This window comes from Gavia stellata, chromosome 8, assembly GCF_030936135.1.
Source record: "Gavia stellata isolate bGavSte3 chromosome 8, bGavSte3.hap2, whole genome shotgun sequence".
Taxonomy (NCBI): domain Eukaryota; kingdom Metazoa; phylum Chordata; class Aves; order Gaviiformes; family Gaviidae; genus Gavia; species Gavia stellata.
In genome coordinates, this window is record NC_082601.1 from 33168935 (window position 1) to 33193361 (window position 24427).

Here is a 24427-nt window from a genome sequence, read left to right on the forward strand (position 1 = left end):
CTCCCCTATTCCTTCTAGAGCCTGTGGTGTTTTATGTGGTTTTGCTCTTAATCTTGAATGAAGACCTACAGCCATGAATTGTCGCAATGGAAAATAAAGTATTTCTAAGTGTTTATGGAAAGCCATTAAGTATATCGTCGTCATAATCATGATAGTTAAATTTAATTGGCTGTCATTATATTAATGAAATAATGAAAAAATAGTATTTTATGTAATAATAGAAAAAAGTTGTGTATAATAATGGGGTATAATTTTTTTATGATGTGATTTTTCATATATATGTTTAATAGGCTCTCTTCAGAACAGTAGCTATGATGGTTCCTGATTATGCCATGATTGCAGAGATTGTTCTGTATTCTTGTGGTTTTGTTACTGCTCGACCTCTGTCTGTAAAGATTGTAGCTACCTATCGTCTGTGTTCAGAGCAGTTGTCTTCTCAGCACCATTATGATTATGGAATGAGAGCTGTGAAGTCAGTACTCACTGCTGCTGGCAACCTGAAGGTAAATGATTTTTTGAATTTTCTTTATCATCCAATAACTTAGTAATGTGTCTCTTTTGTAACAGAAGGTACACTATTCTGCCTAATGCCAAGTAGCTGTTTAAAATGTCATCCTGTGATACCTATGAAAATGAAAAGTGTATGTATTAGGGCATAAGCTGAGGAAAGTCAAGAAGGGATAAAGCTACTGGGCTATTCACCAAACCATTTGTCACTGAATGACATGCTTATTAAGTGTGCTGATTATCTTTCAAGAATTCTAGTTTAAACGCAAATTTACTGAGTTGTTTGGCATGTTGGCCACTGCTTTGCTCTGCTTTTCTTATCAGGTTCAGATGCCTTTGCCATAGTATGTGAACGCTTTCCAGTAACACACTGGCTAATATCTGCCACATGTGACTTCAATCACTCTTTTATCTTTAAGAAAAATGGTGTAGGATGTAGTACTTTGTTTTGGCTTGAGTTGTGGATGAATGAATACATTTTACTAAGAAACTAAGCTGTTGTTTTATTAATTCAGTTATTTTTCTTTAGGTAGACTAGTAAAATTTGTAGTTCTCTTCCATTCCAATTTTTTTTCAACCTATAATCCTACTATGACAAAAAAACCCTACAAAACCCCAAATCAATAACTAAGCTATGTATTGTGGCAAAAGAGGCACATACGTTTTTTAAAAAAAATTTTTATAACCTGGGAGAGAGATCTATATGCAAGCTTTTAGAATTTCAACTTTGCTGAAGGCAGAAGTTTTATGTCGAAGTATGGAAAATTATCCTTCTTAGGAAGAAAAGGAATACATCTTAGAAAGCAAAAAATCAATGGTTTAGGAAAAAATGTCGTATCAAATTTACAGTAACACCCGTAACTGGGCATAAACTAAAGTGAAAGAAAGTGTAGAAACCTGCTGCAAACATCTTGATATGAATGTGTAAACATACATCCAGAACATAGATGTTATCAGTGGACCTGAACCTACCAAAATAATGACATAGATGCACAACAGGAACTGTTTAGTAAACCAGGCATATTTAACATCTGTTTTTTAAAAATATAAAAATTAACTATCATTATTTTTCATATTTTCTAGCTGAAATACCCATTGGAAGATGAAGAAATTTTGCTCCTTAGATCCATTACAGATGTGAACCTGCCTAAATTCTTGTCTCATGACTTACCACTTTTTGAGGTAGAAAACATACAGATTTTTAATAATGTAAACAGCTCACTAAAAATACTAGTTTTTTAAAAAAAATATATAACAGGTTTATCAGAGATATGGACCAAAGACTTTTTTTAATCTAGCGTGTAATTATTTTAAAACTTAGTTTTAACTGTTCCTTCCTAGCAAATATAGTGAGCATTTGGGGTTTGATAGTTTAGACCAGTGAAAGTTTCTGCCAAATCTACCACTTGAAATGGTAACATACTATTTTTATATATCATGTATTCAAGATTTCAGACTACCTTATAAGTATTCTTGTGAAATAGGTAGGTACTACTTGTCTCCTTTATATAAAAGAAATTTGGATTTTCATTTAAAGCATGTGCAAAACAGTAAGTAGACTAAGCAGTCCACATTTGTTCTTGTCCTGAGTTGATCTCAGCATGGAACTGAGCTGGAGAAAATGCTCTGTGACGTGCTCCCCTGATTTACAGGATACACTAACACAGTCAGTCTGTGTCCTAATATGTGCCATTTGGATTGGACTTCTAATCTGTTACTGCAGGATACGCATGTTTAATATACATCTGATTGAACCAGACATGCCCAACACAAATGTGAGCTGTCAACTTCATTAGGAAAAGTTTGCAATCTTGTTTGGTAGCTGTGAGCTTTCTGTGTCCTGTTAGAAAAAGAAAGGATCTGGACTGGTGTATATAGATGTTTGGAAACTGTGAAAACATTTTCCTTCATGTGTACATTTTTAAACATTAGTAGAAAGATCTTACATGGAAAAAAATTATTTCTTCATATACAGCCATGGGAATTTGTGTGCAATTTAATCTCACAACATCAAAAACTCTCACAAGTTGTTTTGGATAGTAATAGGTATATTTTAGCAGTCATATTAGTTGCAATTATATTTTCAGTATGTAATACTTATTTTTGTGTGATTTTATAATGCAATAAAATGAGGTAATTACTATAAGAAAACATCCATGAAGGAATGCAAGTAATACAGAAGCTCTTTCCTTTAAGAATTCTAAGAAAAAGCCTTAGAAATCTGAAGCACAGAAAGGGTAATGACCTTGCCCGAAGTTACATGAAAACAATGAATTAGAAACTGAACATATGTCTCTGGACACTGTTACTCTAATCTAATTAAAATTCTGCCTAAATTACACACTTGTTCCTGAAAACAGGTCATGAGCATGAAGGACGATTTCATGATTTCATAAGTTGTGAAGTAGTGGAGATAAATCTAGAGAAGTTGTCTGGGAAAATTGAAGCATCTTCACTAGCTGTTTCTCGAAGTTTCAGTCTTTAAGAATGAGAATAGCAATGTTAACAATTTAGTGTACAGAAATTAACTCTAAGTATATTTATGAAGTAATAGTATACATTTTTCACTTTCATAGAATAACAAATATATGTTGCTTTAGAGATGAAATAGCCTTGCACATACTGGTATTTTCCTTGTTAGCATATCCCAAAACCAGGAAAAATTTTATAAGTTGAAGCTAGGAATTATCACAAACTTGTAACAGCAAAAGAAGGCTAAGGAACATAAGGCTAATAAATAGAATTAAAGTAGATTATTATGTCAGTACAGAACAGATGCATGTTAAAGGAAAAAACACTGACAAATGAACATGCTGCCACAATGTCATCTTAATTAGTTATCTATTGTGCGACAGATTTAAGAGTGAACAGTAAGTTAGGCCTAGAGTATGTGGGAATTGTAATAGCCTAATTCTGTTAGCTCTGGAATAAAGTAGCTTTGTTTGAAATTCTTATCAGATACAGAAAGAATTATAAAAAGATTTAAGTTCAGCAGTACTAATGTAATTTAAAATTTTAAATATGGTTTTAAGAATTATTTCCATTTTTATTATGAGAAATACTAATTTCTTCCCTCAATTTATAGATCATGCTTGAGAGAAATGGGGAAATGCCCATGTCCTCCCACATTAATTTTCATTTTGCTGGTTTTGCCTTGCTTGTTCAGGTCTCCAGTGTAGTCAGGTACATCTGGCTTGAGATACACAGTAACTCTTCTGTGTTTATGTAGGAGCGTGCAAATGATACGCGCTTTCTCTATTTTGTTTTGCTCAGAACTCTGATTCACTTTGTTTTAAATTATTTATAGTCTGTCCAGATTTTTGAATCTTGTTTTTTCATACTTAAAGATTTTCCTTTAATACTGTCCTGTAGTATATTGCATTGGGCCTATCATTAAAGTCTTTGGGCCCTACTAATGGGTTTGTTTATAAAATAGATCCTGCTCTGTTGTGGAGAAGACACTTTTGCCCAGCAGTACAACTTATGCTGTGATACTAAATGGTTTCTTTTAATATGGTATTCCTGCATGTCCCCATATTTATGTCATCCATTTCGTAAGAAGGAAATGATTACTAGATTATTTTTTTTCTCTCATTATCTAAGTTATAAAATCTAGTAGGCATAGAAAGACCATACTCTAGCACAGGTGTATAAATCTTTAATTCTTTAACAGAGAACATGGAGGAAAAAGTGCAGGAGATGAATGATCAATGGACATTTTACATCAAATGTGTTTCAGACAAGAAAAGCTGCTCACCTTGAACACAGCTTGATATTTCTACTTGGGAAAGATTATTATTTTCATTGGAAAAGCCCTGGTTTTGTCATAGTCAATTGTAAAACATGCCCCTGGTAGCACAGAATGTTAAACATATATTTTAATACACGTTAATAAAACAAACACTTTAAGGTCATGATGTGATATGCTCATTAACTTGTTAACAGTGGAAACTAACAGTGCTAAAAGAAAACCAAGGCACACAGTAGAAGGAAATCAACATACATAGTAACACAAAAAAATGTCAAAATAATGCGATTATAAGTTCACCAATAATTGCTGTCATTGTAATTTCTAAAGAGTATGTTTTATTTTGAATGTTTTTTCAGTAATCTTTGCTTTCCAAGTTGATACTGCAGTTCTGTCTAATTGAAATGATAGCCCAGAGATTCTTTTTCTCATTTGTTATGTCTTGAGTTTATTCTGTATCTTTCTTGTTTTCTTGTAAGCAAAACTGCAGGATCTTTGTTTTTAAATTTAGATTTCAGTTAACTATTTTTCAGTTATTAAGGAAAAAAGGAAAACGCTTTCTCTGCTTTCTAACCACAAGTTTTATAAACTAGTTTAATATAAGCTAATGTTTATCAGGAAAGAATATGCTTAAATAGTTAATCCCTTCTCTATTTGCACAGGTAAACATGAAAAAGATACATGAAATAAATATCAATAATAAATTACAAAGTCAGAATTTTGGCTCAGGCAAGGGTGACGTGAAATTCGTAATTATTTTATTTTAATCAAAATAGATATTAGTCTACCTAGTGTCAATAGAGGGTTGTGTGCATGAGTTTCAAACCAAATTACTGTGAAAATAAGTGTTCTTTCCAATTAATTGTTTGGATAGGGTATTACTTCTGATTTGTTTCCTGGTGTGAAGCTACCAAAACCAGACTACAATGACCTATTGGAAGCCATTAAAACAAACTGTGATGCTATGAATTTGCAAATGACCGATGTATTTACTATGAAGATCCTGCAGATATATGAGATGATGATTGTGCGTCATGGCTTTATGATAGTTGGAGAGCCTTTTGGGGGAAAAACATGTGCATATCGAGTTCTGGCAGGAGCATTGGGAGACATATGTGAGAAGGTATCTAAACTTTTTTATAAATCTTTCTGGTGAAAACTATTTTCAAACAAATTTTATAAACATATTTTTGTATTTATAGTGAATACAGAATTTACTTTAAGGAACTTAAAAGTATAAGGAAAAGCTCAAGAATTTGATTGAGAAGCTGTACTTCCAAACTTACATAAGATAGGATGACCCAGTTTTAAATATACATATTTCATACATTTTGTGCATTTCTACACATGGTGTTTTCTTTAAATTCTTTCATTGGATTGGACAAGGAATGAATTAGGTACTTGAAATTTTATGACAAACTGTTCCTTGTGAAAGCTTTCCAGATTTCCAACTTATTCCTGAGAGTACTGAACTCTTCTTTTAACAGAGATTATTCCATTTAGAGCTACACCAAACAATGGATCTGCTTCATAAACTTATACAAAGTTTTGAAGATTTTTCTGATAATAATATAATAAACCCATGCAAACCCAGAAACTAAATAGTCTCAAATTTTGATTATTTTTGAAACCAGAGTATTCAAACTTTTCAGACCTGTTCTGCTAAATAACTTCTTACCTGACATAGGTACAGTAGGTAATAATTGTTATCTGTGGAACATTTAAGTGGTTCAGTAGTATAGCTATACCAAATCTTGCTCCAATTCAAGCCATCAAAATATTATGTTTCATATGGGATCTCTGGAATTCTGCCACTTGGGCTGTGGAGGCTTTTGCAGAATAATCTAATCATAATTATTGTCTTTAGTATTCTGTGCTCTAAGCACCTCTAGATTCAGTCTAGTTTGATCTGCTAGGATGGAATGTAAACCCAGTACAAGGCACTTTTGTAGCTGTTTCTGAAATGAAGTGTTCAGGATTTGAGACTTGAGAGGTGACTGACCCACTCAATGAACTCCAGGCACCTCCAGAGAAAAATAATAATAGCCATGAAGCGTAAGTGATCTTCAGGACACTGAATTTCTTCAGGCTGGCTGACTGGAAACATGCAACCAACCACCTTAGCAAAGTTGTTGCTCCCCCCACCCCCCGCCAAAGAACTGGTATCAAAGTAATCCACACAATTTCATTTTGATTATGATAACAATTGCTCTTTTGGAAGATTTTTACCATCTTGAAGAAAATCTTCTCATTGTTCTGAACTGATTAGTGTTTAGTTCTAGGAACTCTAGCAGCTGTATTGGGACCATACCCAAATTTTATAACTGGGAGGCATTGTGATGAGTAAGATGAGAAGGACAGATTTGTGATGAATGAGGTGCTTTTTTTATAAACGTACTTGTTTCTCCTTTGAAATAGTATAATAAAAGTTCCTGCATTTTATATTTCACGAAGGGAATCAAAGAAAGATTACATGTATCTGTGGGAGGAAGGCAGGCAGAACAGGCATTAAATGATGCCAAACTCCTGATTTCTCAGTTCAAGTTCATAAACAATAGGTCTGCTTTTGGAAGGAAAGAGTTTTTTTTCTTAAATCAGGGTTACATGTTTCGTATATTCTAAGGCTATAGTAAGTAGGTGTTCAAATAGTGTTTGCAGTTTGTCACTTTTGCTTGTAATTTATTCCTGTAGAACAGTGTTTTTCAGCCACCTGATCTCTGATGTGTGCAGTATTAAATATCATATTTATTCACAAGGAGAGAGGAATCAGTCACAGTTTAATGAAAAAATAAAATCAGATATCTTTACATGGTTTAGGTAAAAAAACCCAAACAAACAAAAAAAACCCCAAGCCAACTTTGTAACATCATTTTGACATCAATCTCAGAAATTTACCAAGGCAGTCATACTTACTCCTTAAACATAGGAGAAATGGGATATAGAGATAGAGACGTGCCCTGTTGTAATCCCTGTAAGTGTAATAATAGCACTTGGGTCGCTTGATTGACTGCCTAATTTCCAGTTCACTAACATTAAAAAAAAAAGTCGTCCGTTTTCATTTATCGAGCTACTGTTCAGTAGTAAAATTAGACTTCTAACTACATATGATAAAGTTGGCATAATTGTCTTTAGACGCTTGTGAACCATCTTTCAAATGTAGTATGTGTAATGTCTTTCCTGCTGTAAACTGATGAAATTTTTATGAAGATTTAATAATATCTAACTCCAAAATTCAAAATAAAACAAATGGCATAATAAATTGCATGCTTGGTGTTAACAGATTTTATTAATTCTGTGTCTTCAGGGGTTGATGGAAGAAAACAAAGTTCAGATCACTGTTTTAAATCCCAAATCCATAACAATGGGTCAGCTATATGGACAATTTGATCCAGTGTCACATGAATGGTCAGATGGCATCCTAGCAGTGAGCTTCAGAGCATTTGCTTCATCCCCAGTAAGTGCTTAACAGGCTTAGAGCATTTTGGGAAATGACTTTCCAATTTATACATTTTAGATTTTAATTCCATGTTATTTGCACAACCATTGTAGCATTCATATGCTTAATCATTTGAATGCAGAAACTGCAGTTTGGCTTGACTGTAGTGTGCTCTATGCAAAGTACTTTTTCGATGCTGGTGAATTAAGATTTATGTTTCAGAAGTCCTTATGTGAAGATAAAAGTTTTTTTAGTTTGTTTGTGTACGTTATAAATAAATGAATATTTAATCTTTCTATCTTATTGTCATTTCTTCTTTTGTCTGATTATGGCCCATATCTGTACTGTTTATGTATATGGGCATTTTCATGTTTATTTTGGAAGAAACTGCTGTCTGAGTGTGGCTTATGGCTGACCTTCTTTTAAAGTCACTTGAAATATTTTCACTGAGTATCATAAAACATGTATCTACCTGACAGACGCTTTGCTTTTTGCTAGTGATTGCAGTATTGGACTCTTTGCCCCTATAAACTTAAATAAACAAATAGTATATTGAAGTTCATCAGTGTGAAGTTCACCATCTCCAATAATATTTGCAGAACTGCTTTGTATTTTCCTATAAGAAATATGATTAATACTTATGAGTATTTGCTTATATTGTAATAAAACAGACATATTACATTTAGATGTTACCATATTCCTTAAATTAGTCCTATTGACTTCCATGGTAAGTGTGCAGCAGGTATTACTGATGAGTAGTAACTTCTTGTATTAACAGTCTTACTCTGTCATAAGTCAAAGTATTTGAATATGTTGCAGTTTGACAGAAGCAATGTACTGCATTGCAAGTATAACTGAAAGAAACCAGTCAAAGATACTAACCTTTTATAGTTAACTGCAGTATACACTTTAAAGTTATAAAACTAAATTGTGAATATAGATTGTGATTTCAGAAACTCCAAGTATTTTCAATTATTTTTTGTGGAAAATAACTTTAGATCTAAAATATTTATTTTATAGTAAATGTAATAAAATAAATCGCAAATATTTGATTAAAAATATTTTCTGCAAACCAGACTCCAGATAGGAAATGGCTGGTCTTTGATGGACCAGTGGACGCAGTATGGATTGAAAATATGAATACTGTGCTTGACGATAATAAAAAGTTGTGCCTTATGAGTGGAGAGATCATCAAAATGTCACAGCAAATGAGCCTTATTTTTGAACCAATGGATTTAGAAGTTGCTTCTCCTGCTACTGTAAGTACCTGTCTTTGAAAGACTGATTACAAATGTCTTTCATTATTGTGATATGTATTCTAATTTTTAAAAAATAGACTTAACTGAGAATAGTAATTATAAGTTTGATATTACTTTGATATATGTTTAAAGAACATTGTAGCTTTGTTTTCTTGTTTAAATTTTTTATAATCTTACAATTTGATGTGAAAAATTACATATTTACATATGTAATGTAAATTACATATACAGAAGATCCTGTAACTGTTCAGAGTCTGGCCCTTGCAAGTGCCTGACAAGAAAAATAAAATCATTCATGTGCAAATCTTTCATTTCCCAGACAGATCCTGGTAAAACCAACAATCACTGCATTTCTGGCATCCGTCTATATCTATCACACCTATTTTTTCTAATGGCACCTCATGGAATGCAAAAATTTCCTCTTGAATATGAATAGAGGTTCAGATAATAATATAAACAGAACAAAATATCTGCATAGTCATACTGGGAAGGAATTTTTACTTACAAATTATAGAAAACTTAATTAAAAATTAAGTGTTAGGCACTCTAATAGTTAGTCAGTTTATTGTCTTTTGTGACCTTAATGTTGGGAACTAATTCTATTTAAGAAGACAATCTGTCTTTGACATTAGGTCTCCTGTTGGCTGAAGAAATTAAAGCAAGGTTTGAAACTTGTCTGTCTCAGGACTCACAGAACCCCACTGTACACTTTATACCAGCTTCTAATAATCGCAGAAGCTGTATGTCGTAACACTGAATGTTATTTTAGGTTCTTGTAGATAGGAAAAAAAACTTTGATGATCGCATTAGATAACATGCACCTGTTTTTTTTCTTCATTTTTAGGTTTCAAGGTGTGGCATGGTCTATATGGAGCCCCATATGTTAGGCTGGAGACCATTGATGATGTCTTGGCTAAATACAATGCATTCAGGAATTGGGTCTATGCATAAAGAATTTATAATAGGCCTGTTTGACAGAATGGTTCCGCTCTGCCTTGAGTTTATTAGGAAATACACAAAGGTAGGGTAAAGAACTTTCCTGAGAAACTAAGAGTGTATGAATTATTTTCACTTCCAAGTGCCAAAGGAATAGATTGTTTTATTTAGACCATATTAATTCATATTTATGATTTTTTAAAAATAACTGTTAAGATGAAGGCTGTGAGTGAGGTTTCTCTGTGTATTGTTCAACTTGCTTCTGAATGTATTTTAGACACTTTTATCCTACAGTATTTTTTAATCTTCACAGTCAGGAAAAAAACCCCCACCATCTAGCAGTCTTTTTTCAGTGAGTAAAACACACCTGTAACTGAAAGTATTTCTTCTTTCTTTTCAGGAACTTTCTCCTACTTCAGATACAAACTTAATTCAATCACTAATGAATCTGATGGACTGCATGATGGATGAATTTGCTGATGAAGCCAAAGTTAAAGCTATGAACGACCATAACATTTTCTCTTGGCTTGAGGTAGGCAGTTTGTTTAACATACAGAATAGCGAATTCCAAACCAGGCTTTAGTGAAAAGGACTTCACAAGCAATAAAACCTATATTTTGTCGTTAGAATACATAGTGTGTAATGTCCATTGAGGAAAATACTATTACCTTCTTTGTAACTGATACATAGTTGAGTCTGATGTGTTTGATCTCTTGATATAAATTTAATAAATGTTATAGTAACCAGCCAAAATTGTATATGATTCTCCAGTTTCTGGTATATCAGTTTATTACTAGTTAGATCAATGCAACCTGAAGATTACAATTCAAGGAAAGCCCTCTTAACAGACATAGCCATCACTTGTATGAGATAAGCCTTTGAATAATAGAAAGATAATCTAAATTGTTCTGGAATAAAAAGCAGTCTATGCTTGAACTTTCTCAAAATAACGGCTCTGCACTGAGCAGACCAGGCGTTTTGCTGCACAACAAAGGTGATCAGATGCTGATAGTTAACATAAATGGCGTTCTATTTTACTAGTAGCATGGTTCCATACTATATGTATAAAAACAAGTTGGTCCAGTGTAATTCTGTTGTGATTTGTGGCAAAGATTTCTTTGACTTCAATGAATAAGAACTTTGTAATACGCAGGTACTGAAGTTACATTTTGTTTTTCTCCAACTCTAGGGTATTTTTTTGTTTTCACTGATATGGTCTGTAGGAGCTAGCTGTAAGGAAGATGATCGACTGAAATTTGACAAAGTTATGCGAGAAATGCTTAATGGACCAATTAGTGAGGAGACAAAAGAACGATATAAATTGTTGAGCAGTACTGATCAACAGCCTTCAAGAGCTTTCATAGTCCCATTTCCAGCAGAAGGAACAATTTATGATTATCGGTTTGTCAAAAAGGTAAGGATTGCAAAATAAGATGTGGACTTCAATTTTGAAGTAATCTTTTATGAATGCTACAAGGTGTGTAATTGTTATCATGAATTTGTTTGTGCTTCCTGCTTCTTTTATCACTGAATAGGCCAAACATCCATCCTTGCAAGCTAGTGATGGTCTAGTGCTCTGGCTGGGACTTGCAGTACCAAAGCCTGTCTTTTGGCTACCAGAATAATTACCTCTTGTGGCAGAACAAGTTTGCAGAAAATCTCAACCAGTTATTTTTTTCTGTTATTTTTTTGTTCTTGATTTCTTGCAAGATTATTTTATTTTGGGTTTCAGCCCTTTTCATAGCTTGAGGAGGCACTTGATATACTTTGGCCATAGCTCTTTCATTACTGTAGTAGGCTACTTTCCATGCCTCCTCTTCTCTGGCTCTTCTTCCTGGGATTAAGATGTGAATTCATGATGCATCTGTCCAGGTGGAGAAAAAAAACTTCACACACTGGATCTAGTATGCTCCAGAGACTCCAAGATAAAATAAACGTACCTTTTTTTTTTTGTTTGTCATTCCTGCAAAGTCCTGTTGCAGTACAATGAGAATTACTTTTGTCTAGATTTCAGCTCATGCATGATTCTTGCGTCTTGCCAAGGAAAGTGGCTGAGATTTCAATCAGCAGTAAAGGCTTTATGTCTTCTGATTATAATCCATAAAAACATGTTCTTCCAGTAAAGGGGGTTTTGTGTTCAGAGGTGGAAATATGCCCCTTTAAGAAAGACTGAAGGAGAGAGCAATCTTTAGGAATTTCATATGACTTTTATCTCAAGATAGAAATTTTTTGGGATAGGATGGAACACAGAGTTGTTTCAATTTTTTACAATCTCCTTATATTAATTTACTGATGGAGAGTTTTGACATCTTTTAAGACTTCTCTACTTGGCTGATCTAAAAGAGAAAGCTTTGCTGTGGAGCTTCAGCACTAAAATTAGTCTGCCCTCAAATTCCATAGTTTGGAAGTATTTATCATGAATGAGAGTCTGTGAAAAGGCTGACCATGCTTTTTTAGTTTTAGTGATTAAATTTATACAGTAATTTCCTATTTTATTGCATATTTATATACTTTATATGATGTATATATAAATATATGTATTTTTTCATTACGTATATATAATATGTGTACAGATATAAAAGGTAGGATAAAATCCTTGCCTTTTAGTAGTTGCCTGCTTCAGGCACAGGTGTTGTATTTCTTTTTAAGTACTCTCAATTGAAAGCACTGCATTCTGAAACAAACCTATTAAATTATTTTTTAATCCTGTTAAAAATTGCTTGATAACCCCATCTGTTAAGTCATAGAACTTTGATATTTCCATTTCCATTGGTTCTATGCTGTTTTTTCTTATTTATTATAAACATATGACTTTCATATAAATTAAAATAGGGAGCAGGAATTTGGGAACCCTGGGTGGAAACACTCAAATCAGCTCCTCCAATACCTCAAGATATGATGTTTAATGAAATAATTGTACCAACTCTGGATACTGTTCGATACATGGCATTGATGGAAATGTTGACGGTGCATCAAAAACCTTCTATATTTGTGGGACCAACAGGAACTGGAAAAAGTACCTATATTACTGTAAGTACTTTTAATGCTGACATTAGACATAGTTATAAAAGGGGTAAGATGAGGAATAATATGATAACTTTTTTTTTTAAAAGGAAAATGAGACATGAATTGTTGGATATTATGAAATGAAATTATGGGCAACTAAAAATGCAGTTGCATAGCAAAAGGTGGTGGGTTTGGGGTTTTGGTTTTTTGATTCTCTTCACTTCCAGACTAAATTCTTAAGAAGCACCCAGATATCCACTGGAATAAGCTGCTAACAGAACACAAACAGAACTATTCAGTTTGGTTCCTGTGTTGATTTACTTTGCATTGTGATTATAGATATACTTCGGATAGTCCACACAGACACTGATGCACAAAAGACTAAACCGTTTAATAAGACATCCAGTCAAGGGTTGCTCAAAACAGCAAGAAAAGAAATGCATATGTCCTAGAGTTAGAAGCAGTAAAAATGTGTGCTGCTGTTATTGTGGAAAACTTTAGTAGATAACCTTTTCTAGTCAGATGCTACAAGGGAGAACAAGAATTTTGTCACTGAAAAAAATATGCAGGCAAAAAATTAATAGCAGTATTACCAAATAATTCTTTATAGAAAAAGACTATAGTGGGAAGGAGAATTGGCTAGTCAAGGTCTTCCCAGGCAGTTTTCTTCAGATATCCAGTTAGCTATATCTGGTCATTACAATGAAAAGCAGCTGCCCATTTCAAGACAAATAAATTTTAAATCAAGACAGTTGTGTGTCCTGTTTTATAGAATGCCAAATATTCTTTACCCGTCTTATCCTTGTCTTTAAGAGAAAATGAAAAAGCATAAATAATAATGATAATCTAATTTTACTTTAGCTTTTGGCAGTACACAATTTCTGTTATTTCTGAAACAAAATCTTGGCAAAATACTGATACTTGATCTAGTTTTAGGATTTTTAAGCTTGATATAATCTTCCTATAGAAAGGAAAAAAAGGATGTTTTTTTAAGTATATAAAGTTAATTGTTTCCTCGTGAGTCTTTAATTTTCTAAGAAGTAGCAATGTCAACAACTTTAATATTTAAAGAAGTTCTGTTATACATTGGTATCTCAAATCAGCCATCTTATCTAGACTAATATTATATTGAGTATTTCTGTATTAGACATACACAATACATTAAAAAGACTATTAAGGTAGTAAAATAGAGAGTTCAGAAGCTAATAAATTCTATCTTATACAATAATTTGACATCTCTTGTGCATTCATCATGATAAACTCTTGAATTGCTTGATCATACACTTTTTCCCCTCCTGTAGGATTCCAGTCTTACCACTATGGGTATTAGTCTATTTACTTTTTTTTTTTTTAAAGAAAAAAGACCATTTTATGTAGAACCTCTGCTCTACCTGCAGAGCTTCAAAAACTTGCAGTAAATTCAGGAAAACAGCAGCTTTGGGGATGGATTCTGTCCCTGTCAGTGACAGAAGTCCTCTATAACAGTAGACAAGTCACCTAAGTCAAACTTTTCACAGGCAATTATTGTGTTCCTCATTTTCTGGAGGGATGATTTGAATCCATGGGTTCTGATTTGCAGAAGTGCTGTTCTTAAAAAATCAAGTTTTTGTTATCTGAAGTTAGATATCTAACTGAATAATATTTTGCCCATTACCTTTCCATATCTTTGTACTAGTGTGTGCCATAGAAAAGCTTGTTAGAAAATTATCAATTTTGTCTGAATATTATTTGAATTCTGTTCAATAAATAAGATGAGCACTGAAGAGAAAACAAATCATTGACAGCTGTTTTAAGTTACCAGTATGCATTTTTATACTGAAAGAGGCAAGATATACTTCGTTCTGAGTGTGCCTAATGATAATCAAAACACAGGATAGTAAGTAATAAAAACATTAAATGTACGTAATGAAATAGTACAGCCAGATGCAATATATTTCTCGGAGCTTATGAAATTCTAATCAAAGGGAATAACAATCTTATAAAAAGCATTGTAACTTCAGGTATTAGAATAAGAGATCAAGATCAATGGTTTGGGGTTTTTTTATGTCTACAAATATTATTTTTTCTGTCTAAAGGGATAAGTCAGACTTTATAATTGAAAGCAGACTTTATTATCTTTTTGAAATAATTGAGTCATTGTTATTTTGGGGTAGGGTATTTACTTTTTTTCATCCTCAGTAACCAAGTGATGCTTTGTTCATTTTAATTTTGTCATGTGGTTATTAAAATAACAATATGGGTAATATAGAAAATTATTCTAATGGTCTAAATTAAAAATTTTAGATAAATTTTAATTCTTCAGACAGGTCTGACAGATACTATGGGTTAAATCCTGATACCATCAATCTTTTTGGGAGATTATTAAAGCCTGACAGGCAATGGAACTGTGCCAATAGAATATTCATGCTGTTGAGGTTCACTTACAGAAATTTCCAAATTCGGGATTTTTCACTGGGTTCCATCTAGATCTGTGGGAAAGTATACTTTTGAGGCAAAAAGGGCCTATGTGAGTGTGGAGAATATGGCAAAGCCATTATTGCACTTTTAGCTAATGAGATTCTCTAAGTAAATCAGAGAAGGAAGAAGCCGTTCCTCTGAGCAGCACAAAGTTGGTTTTATTTGTTCATTTTTCCTCCAGAGCATGTCTTCGGTAGCGAATTTTTCTTCTGTTGATTGCTCCAGTGCAATCAGCATGAAGCCTGTGTACACTCAATTGTTTTGCAGAGGGAGCAAAACTTGAAAGTTATGTAAGCAGATAAAATAAATTTGGCATCATGGTCTTGAATCTGTCATCTTTCCTTCCTTTTGTGTGATAAAAATTAACTGTGAAGTTACTGACTAAGGATTATTTCATTTAGCTTTGTTTTTAAGTTACTTTTCTGAAATAATTTTGAAGAAAATAAATATTGAGAAAATAAATATTAAGGCTGGAAGGAGATCTGTTCATACAAGATTGTTCCTGGATTATTCATGTCAGAAATATAATAAAGCATAAACAAAGCATTTATTTATAATGAAGACTATGACTAGTTTTTACTGCTCAGTTCATTTCTGGAGTGATAGTTAAGAATGTGATATTTCTTGGGAGTTCAGAACTGATCAAAAGGAATAAAATATGGCCATTGGGTCACATTGCTCTATAGTTTCCATGAGTTGTCATTGTTATATTTTTGTGCAGCAGCTCAGATTTTTTCTTTAAGGATAGAGATTAAACATTCTTTCTGCTGAAAAGACTGTATGGTCTGGAAAATCCCAACAGCTGTTGGCAGAGATTAGACTGGTCATTAGAGACATTACTTTATATGCAATAATGCTCTGTAGCAACTGCTGGAAGGATGGAAGGGTATCTTTCCACTGTGGTTTTACTCACATGTGGGTAAGAAATGAGTCCCATTCAGTCTTACTTGAAATGCTGACTTTGATCCAGATTTCCCCCAGAGGTTAAAATGCAGCTAATGTAAGGGACTTTGGAAGATAGTGAGCATTATAAAATACTATGAATCTTGGTGGTAAAGCTTATCTTTAGATATTCTTGCTATGCCCTTCAAAGGAAATATTCCTGGAAACTCTTCAAAACTAGGCATAAATATTTGGGCCTGTGTATACTTTTGCAAATTTGGGTGTGGATTAGTACAGGCAATATATATCAACTCTAATTAGTACTATGAAGTATTTTGTGTGCAAAATATTAACATGCTGAATTTAGATAATTAGATTTTTTTGAGAAAACATTAAAGTGTCTATATTGGAGGTAGAAATATTTCTCTTGACAAATTAAGTTTGTTTTGAATTATTCAAGAATATTGGTTTATCTGATGAGAGATTATTATTAGAGTTCTCTGATAGATAAATTACTACTTTATAATTTTAAACAAAATAAAAATGGTATAAAAATGTCTATCTGTTTGCTTGCTATTTGCTATAAAAATTGTTTATCTATGTATATAGTTTAACTTTCTCCTCTTCACAATCCTTCCAGAATTTTCTTTTAAATAATTTGAATAAAGAAGTCTACAAGCCACTGCTCATTAACTTTTCAGCACAAACTACAGCAGCTCAGACTCAGAATATTATAATGTCCAAGCTGGACAAAAGGAGAAGAGGAATTTTTGGACCTCCTCTTAGGAAAAGAATGGTAACTGATACATTTCTATATGTAAATAAGTGTTTAAATGCAAACAAATATGTAAATGCCTTATTTTCTCAACTGATTACAGCTGATATCAAGAAAGGATGCTCAACTTGAAATACAACTGTCAGAGTTCTAATTCTTCTAATTTAGATCCTCATGTTTCTCTTAATCTTTCTCCCTTCTCCCAGTAACATGCATCCTGTTTTAATCAACAGAAGAAAATGTGATATATGAATAACTGTGAACAGCACTGTCATACTTCCCCCTCCATATTTTGTGATACTATCCTTGAGATAAGAGCTCTGTATGGGTAAGCTTGTTGCTGACAGCATAGCTTTTTCTTGACAGTATTGTGGTTTCAGAGTTTTCTAGAAATCTCAGAGTGAGATCATGTGGGATTTGTCACTTGTTTCAAGGCCTGGATCTCGTATGTTGTGGAGAAATTACAGAAGCTTGTTCAGCTCTCAGATTATTACCTCTTGTTGCTCATCTACATGGGCATCAATGAAGTGGGAAGAGAGATGTGGAATATATCAAAAGGGATTACAGACCTCTGGGGGCAAAGGAAAAGGATATAGGAACCAAGGTGGTATTCTCCTTGATACTTTGGATAAAGGGAAAATACAAGGTAGGAGTGGATGTACACTGCCAGCCCAAGGGAAGTGATTACTCCTTTTTACTCAGTGCTTATTAAAATGGAATACTGTGTTAAGTTTTGGACCCTCCACTACAGGAAGAATTTTGATAATTCAAGCAGATTAAGTCACTAGTGGTGTACCCCAGGGGCTGAAACTGGGGCCAATACTGTTTAACCACTTCATTAAGGATGTGTATGCTGGGACAAAGTGCACACTCAGCAAGTTTGCAGATGATACAAAACTGGAAGGAGTGGCTGATAAACCAGATGGTTGGGCTGGAGGCAATACTTCTCTTCTACTCAGCACTGGTGAAGCCATATCTTGAGTGCTTTGGACAGTTCTGGGCTCCCCACTACAAGAAAGACATGGACTTACTGCAGTGAGTCCAGTGCAGGGCCACAAAGATGATTAAGGGACTGGAGCATCTTTCATATGAGGAGAGGCTGAGAGAGCTGGGACTGTTCAGCCTGGAGAAGATAAAGTGGCTCAGCAGGGATCTTATCAATGTGTATAAATACCTGATAAGAGAGGATGAAGAAAAAGGAGCAGACTGTTCTCTGTTGTGCCTACTGATAGGTCGAGAGGCAGTGGGCACAAATTGAAACACATGAGATTCCATTTGAACACAGGAAAACACTTTTTTATTGTGAAGTTGGTCAAACAATGGAACAAGTTGCCCACAGACATAGAGTCTCCATCCATGGAGATAATCAAAACCTGACTGAACATGGTCTTGGTCAGCCTGCTGTAGCTGACCTTGCTTAGGTAGGAGGGTTGGACTAGATGAATCTCAAGAGGTGTCTTCTAACATAAACAATTTTGTGAATCTGTGAGATTGAGCAGAGGGCCACCAATATCGCCAGGGGACTGGAGCACAAGCCCTGTGAGGATAAACAGAGGGAACTCAGCTTGTTCAACCCAGAGAATAAAAGGCTTTGGAAGGATCAAAAGCAGCTTCCCAGTACCTATGAAAAGTTAAGAAGATGAAGCCATGTTCTTCATCGGGGCGCACAACAGGAGAAAGAAAGCAAATGGTTGTAAATAGAAACAAAGGAGGTTCTGACTGGTATAAGGAAAAAGCAATTTGCTATGAGGGTAAGTAAGCAGAGGAACCCAACCCAGAGAGGCTATGGCATCTCTGTCTGTGAAGGTTTTCAAGACCTGACTTAGATAAAGTCGTGAGGAAGCTGGTATGAAATCAGCTTTGAGCATGAGATGGGACTAGATGAACTCCAAAGTTCCTTTCAACCTGGATAGTTCACTTGTTTTGGAAGCATTAAAGGAGATTTGAATCCTTTATGTTGTTATCACTGATGCCTGCCAAACCCTTCAAGATCAATGGAACTCTGAGTACTCAGAAGCTTGAGAAGGATATTAGAGTAGACTTCTTTTTTGTTTTTTTTTCCTGCAGTGATCAAATCGTTTTGCAATGAGACTGAAAAATGATATCTAAGGAGTTTCCATTATCTTTTTTTTTTTCAACCCAGATTAAGGAAAAATTTAGCTTTTAAGGAAAATTTAAAAATTATTATGTTTAAAATGCAGTGATAGATGTGTATGATTTAATACTGGTACTTTTACGGTGCCTATAGACTTTTTGTATTTGCAGCCTTGATTTTTTCTTATTTTCAGTATTTCCTAGCTATTATTTAATAAATGCTTGTTATCAAGAACAAAATGTGTTAATGTTAGAAATTACTTAAGGAAGAACCATTTAAAGTTAGTGTTTTAAGGTCCTCCCCTGCCTCCCCCTCCAAGCTATTTTTTTAAGATGTATTTTAGCCAGTCTTAAAAAATGTAAAGCTACTTTGAAGGGATAAATTTTATCTTGATCTGTATTAGTCAAAAACACTTCAAACCATTTCAGTATGTTGCCCAAACTGCAGTGCTAAATAAGATACAAGGACCATGATTTAACCTGTCTTTTTTTTGACCAAATTTTTACTTTGTATCAGTTAGAAAATTAGAAGAAAAGGCAGATAAAATGCATAAATGTGTTTCTAGAACTTGCATCAGGTTAGTTGTGTGAAGAAGTTTCCTCATCAGCAGTGGCCTATACTTTAGGAACAGCAGGACCAAGAAAGTTGTAATGTTTAATAGATGTAAAACCAAAACCACAGTCTGACTGAAGTTTGAGATTTTTGTGGGTCTTCTTGACTCCATCTTTTTTTCCAAGAAAAACCGTGTAAGTAGCACAGTAAGGTTTAAATAGCAAGTATTAGTTTACCATCTTTCATTAAATACACTCAGAAATAAGAAGAGAAGCACAGTTTTTTCTCTCCTCCGTTGGTATGTTTTGTAATGGCTTTAGAGTTGGCACAGTTACTTCTTAAGTTTGATTTTTAACTCAGCAGCAACTCCATTAAGAGCTTAGGGCCACTTTTCGAAAACATCTATTTATGTGTATTACTCCCACTAATTTTAATGAGAGTGAATTGATGCGCAGTGTTTCCAGAATCAAGTGAAATGGTGGCGTATATTCAGTAAAATAAATAAATGCAAAATCCTTTATGTTTTTCTTTTCAGGTTGTATTTGTAGATGATGTTAATATGCCAGCACGAGAGGTCTATGGTGCTCAACCACCTGTTGAATTACTACGGCAGTGGTTAGATCACTGGAATTGGTATGATCTTAAAGACTGCTCAATGATTAAACTTGTAGATGTTCAGATTGTATGTGCAATGGGACCACCAGGTAAGAGATGTGTCTTATATGCTTTTCCCTGGTTTTATGGTTTCCAAAGTCTGAATGCTTAATGATGCATAGTTTTACAATTTGGGTCTTTATGGCTAGGGATAGGACTCAAGGAACCTTTTCCTTGCAGGAAACATGAACAGCAGTCATAGTATAGTGGTTGAGTTGAGCAGCAGCAGAGACTACACAAACCTGCCAGGAAGAAATACTGCTTTTCAAAAAGACAAGAATATATCTACAAAGTATTTATGAAATCCCTTTGGTCTAATGAGACCCTCCATTGGCCTTCAGTCAATTTTATTATTCTTCAAAACTTTTCTAAATAGCACTAAGCTAATTCTTAAGCAGATAAACCTTACTTTATTTGGCCAAAAAAAAGAAGTAAAGCATATGATATAAAGAGGTCATTATATTTCTGATAACCTGCATTCACATTGACTATATGAGCTATTTAGTTAAAAAAATAGACTCTGGCGTTATTTTATCAGTTAAAATGAGGAATTAATGTTTCTTTGCTGTTGTGTTTGCTTTTAAAGAATCTATACAATCTATTTCCTTCACTGCAGCGGGAATCATGTAACAGAATTTCTTCTCACAGAATTGTTCACAGCCCTGTCTCTAACATACCACCTAAAAAGTTTGTCATAGCTGAACACATTTACAGTGTTCAATCAGGCTATGATTGGTGCTTTCCTTCTCTTTTCTGCTTCAGCCTCCCTGGACTTCCCTTCTTTCTTTTGTAGAGTTGCTTACACACTCAAACGCGCCAGTGAACCTTCTCCACTGATGCTACTTTTGTGTTTGGGACAGAGATGCATGCCCTTGGGATAGGGGTTCACTGCTGTTTCATCTATGTGGTCTCATCCACAGTTCAAATCACTCGATCTAAGTATGAGTCTGTGGAATAACTGCGGAGAAGGAAACTGTGAAAGAATTTTAAGATTTTACATCTTCATTTTTCCTAAAGCTTAGGTGAAGTTGTGACTTGTACTATGTTCTGGCATGACTTAATTGCACAGGTCTTTTTTTGGTTGGTTTTTTTGTTTGTTTGTTTGGTTGTTTTACATCAGAAATAGTCAAATCTCGGAGGAGCTTTTTCTGTAAAGCATCCCTTCATGCTACGTTCGTGTTCCAGGGTGTAGAAGTGACTTTTAACTGCTCTGAAATTGGGTTAAATTTTCCTTTCCCAGGAGAATTTTGTAGCCAATTTTGTTCCAGTGCTTTTCTGGTTGAATGGTGAAAAATGGATTGATCAAATGTACAGGTTACAGTCCTATTTGTGTCAAATATCACAACTTGGCTTCAGGCTGAAGAATTTATTTTAGTAGCTTTGTACAGAGAGCTACTTCCAGAAGTCACAAAATTATATTCTACTTTCCAGCCTGTGGTTTTTTTTTTGCATAAATAAATAAATGAAAATCTGAAATCTGTATGTGTATATAGTGCTATTGAAGCAAATACAAAGCTATTTAAAGAACATTTAAAGCTATTTTATTAAAGTCATGTTTAAAATTTATATTAGGAAAGGATTGTCTTTTGGATAAAATTCATATTTATGTCCCAATAGCTTGTGTAATTTAGCCATCAGTGCACAAGTAAACTTCAAGAAGCATTGTAAACTGCTGTGTCTGAGATATGACCTTAGTCGGGGTAGAAGGAAGTAGGATGAATAACTGGCCTATTTAGCATAAAACACTGAGATTCCTCAGCAGATACTAGTAATGCATGCACAGTTAAATATAGACAATCTCTAGTTCTGCTTGTAGTCTTGGGTGGCTGAATGTGAGACAGCTTTAGGCCAGGAGTCTTTTAGTTTCATTAGCGCAGGGTCATGCCTGAGCTACAAAGTCACGTGTTTTAAAAGACTTTACCATGCTAATTTAGTTGCCCTTTATGCTTCTGATGCTAGGGATGGTAGATTGCTCACTTTTCAGCTACTTTGTTCTGATTTGCTGCTATAAGAAGATTGAACACGCTGTGCAGCAGTTTAACCCTTAATTCCAAACAGAAGGAGCAAGTATCCAAAAAAGTCTGGTTTACGTCCCCTTATTTCCATACATAGCTTCATTGTCCAAATCACAATCTAGTCATAAAAACTACTAACTCTAGCACTGGGATAAAATCTAGATTGAATAAAGTATACAGCACTACTTGTAGAGGCTTCTTTCATTGGGATGCTTTGAAAATCAAGAACATGGGTTCGGAGTTTGTAATAAAAGTTTTCTTTTATAACAGAAGCATAGGTAAAATAGTGTCAAATCTATCCATCTATAACTTGGTGATTTCAATCTGTATTTTACAGACTGTTGGTTACAGAACAGATTGACACTGAACTGCATGTTGCTTTCATTAGGTTTATCACAAGGTGTGGTACTTTTCCATGTGAGCCTGCTAGCTGAATCAAAGATGAATATTAAAAAAAAATTGCTAGGCTTTTACTGTTTTATTTTAAATTTTTCTGTTGTAGTATTAATGCTTTCTAATATTTAGGCGGTGGTCGAAACCCAGTAACACCACGATTCTTGCGACACTTCAATACAGTTACTATTAATGAGTTTGATGATGAATCCATGTACACAATTTTTTCTAGAATCTTAGACTGGCATCTAACAGTATGGTAAGTACCTCTATTGGGAAAAATCAAAGTCAAAGTTTAAATTATGGTACTAGGAAGTCTCCAAGATATGTTTGTAGGACACTGCTCTTGAAAAGAAATTATAATATTTTATATCCTGTGCCTTTGGAGTTATTCATTACTCCACAGAAGTAGAGCTCATCTTAAAATACTCCAATGGTAAAGTTCTTGTTCTGAAGTCTCTAACAGAGGTTTAGATTAGCTGAGGCTCATTCAGTTAGTTGAGATATTTCTGTAATACAGTATTCTCTGATGTGTAATAAATAAGAATAGAATTTGGTTAGTCATTATTCAAATAATAGAACTGGAAACTGCTCTTAAATTTCCTGTGGTTTGAGAAGGCTGTCTCTTTCTTTGGCCTTTCACCACTGCATAACTTTAAATTCCATTGTTAGGAATGGACTTCCACTTCCATTGTCTATCCATTCTGACAGCTAAGCCCCCAAAGATGCTCATCTGTTTCCAGACTGAGTTTGTGATTTGACAGCTTCGGACCCTTTGAGGGAGAGAGGTCCCAGAAGACAGCAAGGGCTAGTTGATCTGACATCCCTGTTGCTGCTGTTAGTCATAAAAATGAGGGGGGAAAGGGTATAGTTAGCTGTGTAACATAGCCAAATTTGTCAGCGTGTTCCATGGTTACTAGATTTGATTTGAGGAGTTAATCTGTTAATCCAGTGAGTGAACTAAGATTTGTAAAACTGCCTGTGAGGAAGTATAATCACAGAACTTAAAAATTGGCACAAACTTGTAAGTAAATCAGTGTACATATACAATATTATTTATTAATTCACATGCTAGTATGATGGAATTATGAGAATCATTCTGTTCTTACCACCTTTTATAACTTGTCAGTTACAGCTTTCCATCACAGTATGTAGAACTGACTCCACAAATTATTAATGGAACCATGCATATGTATAAAGAAGCTATGAAGAACCTGCTTCCTACCCCAGCCAAATCTCACTATTTGTTCAATCTCCGTGACTTTTCACGTGTTATTCAAGGTGTTTGTCTGTCAAGGCCTGAAACAACAGAATCTGCAGGAATGATAAAACGTCTCTGGGTTCATGAGGTAAATCACCTAATACTAAGAAATTATATTTATTATAAACAAGAAAGACATGTGGATGTGTATTAATCTTTTTGTAATGCCATCTCCTATTGGCTTATAGCTGTGAATTGCTATCACACTCATGAGAAGGGATTTTGTATACTGTATGGGCAGAGGAAATCAGACTTTTCCAAAGTATGAATCATATCTTAGTAGACAAGCTGATTGTTGATACCTTCACTTTAATGTGATTATGTAGTCTCTGTTTGCTGCTTTGAATGCCTGCACAGTCCTTTCAATTTCTTCTCTCCTTCCTCCAATAAAACCAAGTCCACAGTGAGAAGAACAGCAAATAGTTCTGGGTCACTGGAAATTTTGAGTGAT

At 34.2% G+C, this 24427-nt stretch overlaps 1 protein-coding gene across 1 annotated transcript in view; it reads left to right on the top strand.

The window, feature by feature from the left end:
- Nucleotides 1-24427, top strand: part of DNAH7 (dynein axonemal heavy chain 7) — a 118545-nt gene that overhangs the window by 45831 nt on the left and 48287 nt on the right. The window contains 13 exon segments of the mRNA XM_059820665.1: nt 291-503; nt 1591-1689; nt 5130-5378; nt 7560-7709; nt 8768-8950; nt 9795-9971; nt 10287-10418; nt 11076-11300; nt 12719-12916; nt 16872-17027; nt 20189-20357; nt 22848-22974; nt 23845-24064. Coding sequence (XP_059676648.1) covers nt 291-503; nt 1591-1689; nt 5130-5378; nt 7560-7709; nt 8768-8950; nt 9795-9971; nt 10287-10418; nt 11076-11300; nt 12719-12916; nt 16872-17027; nt 20189-20357; nt 22848-22974; nt 23845-24064 — 2298 coding nt within the window.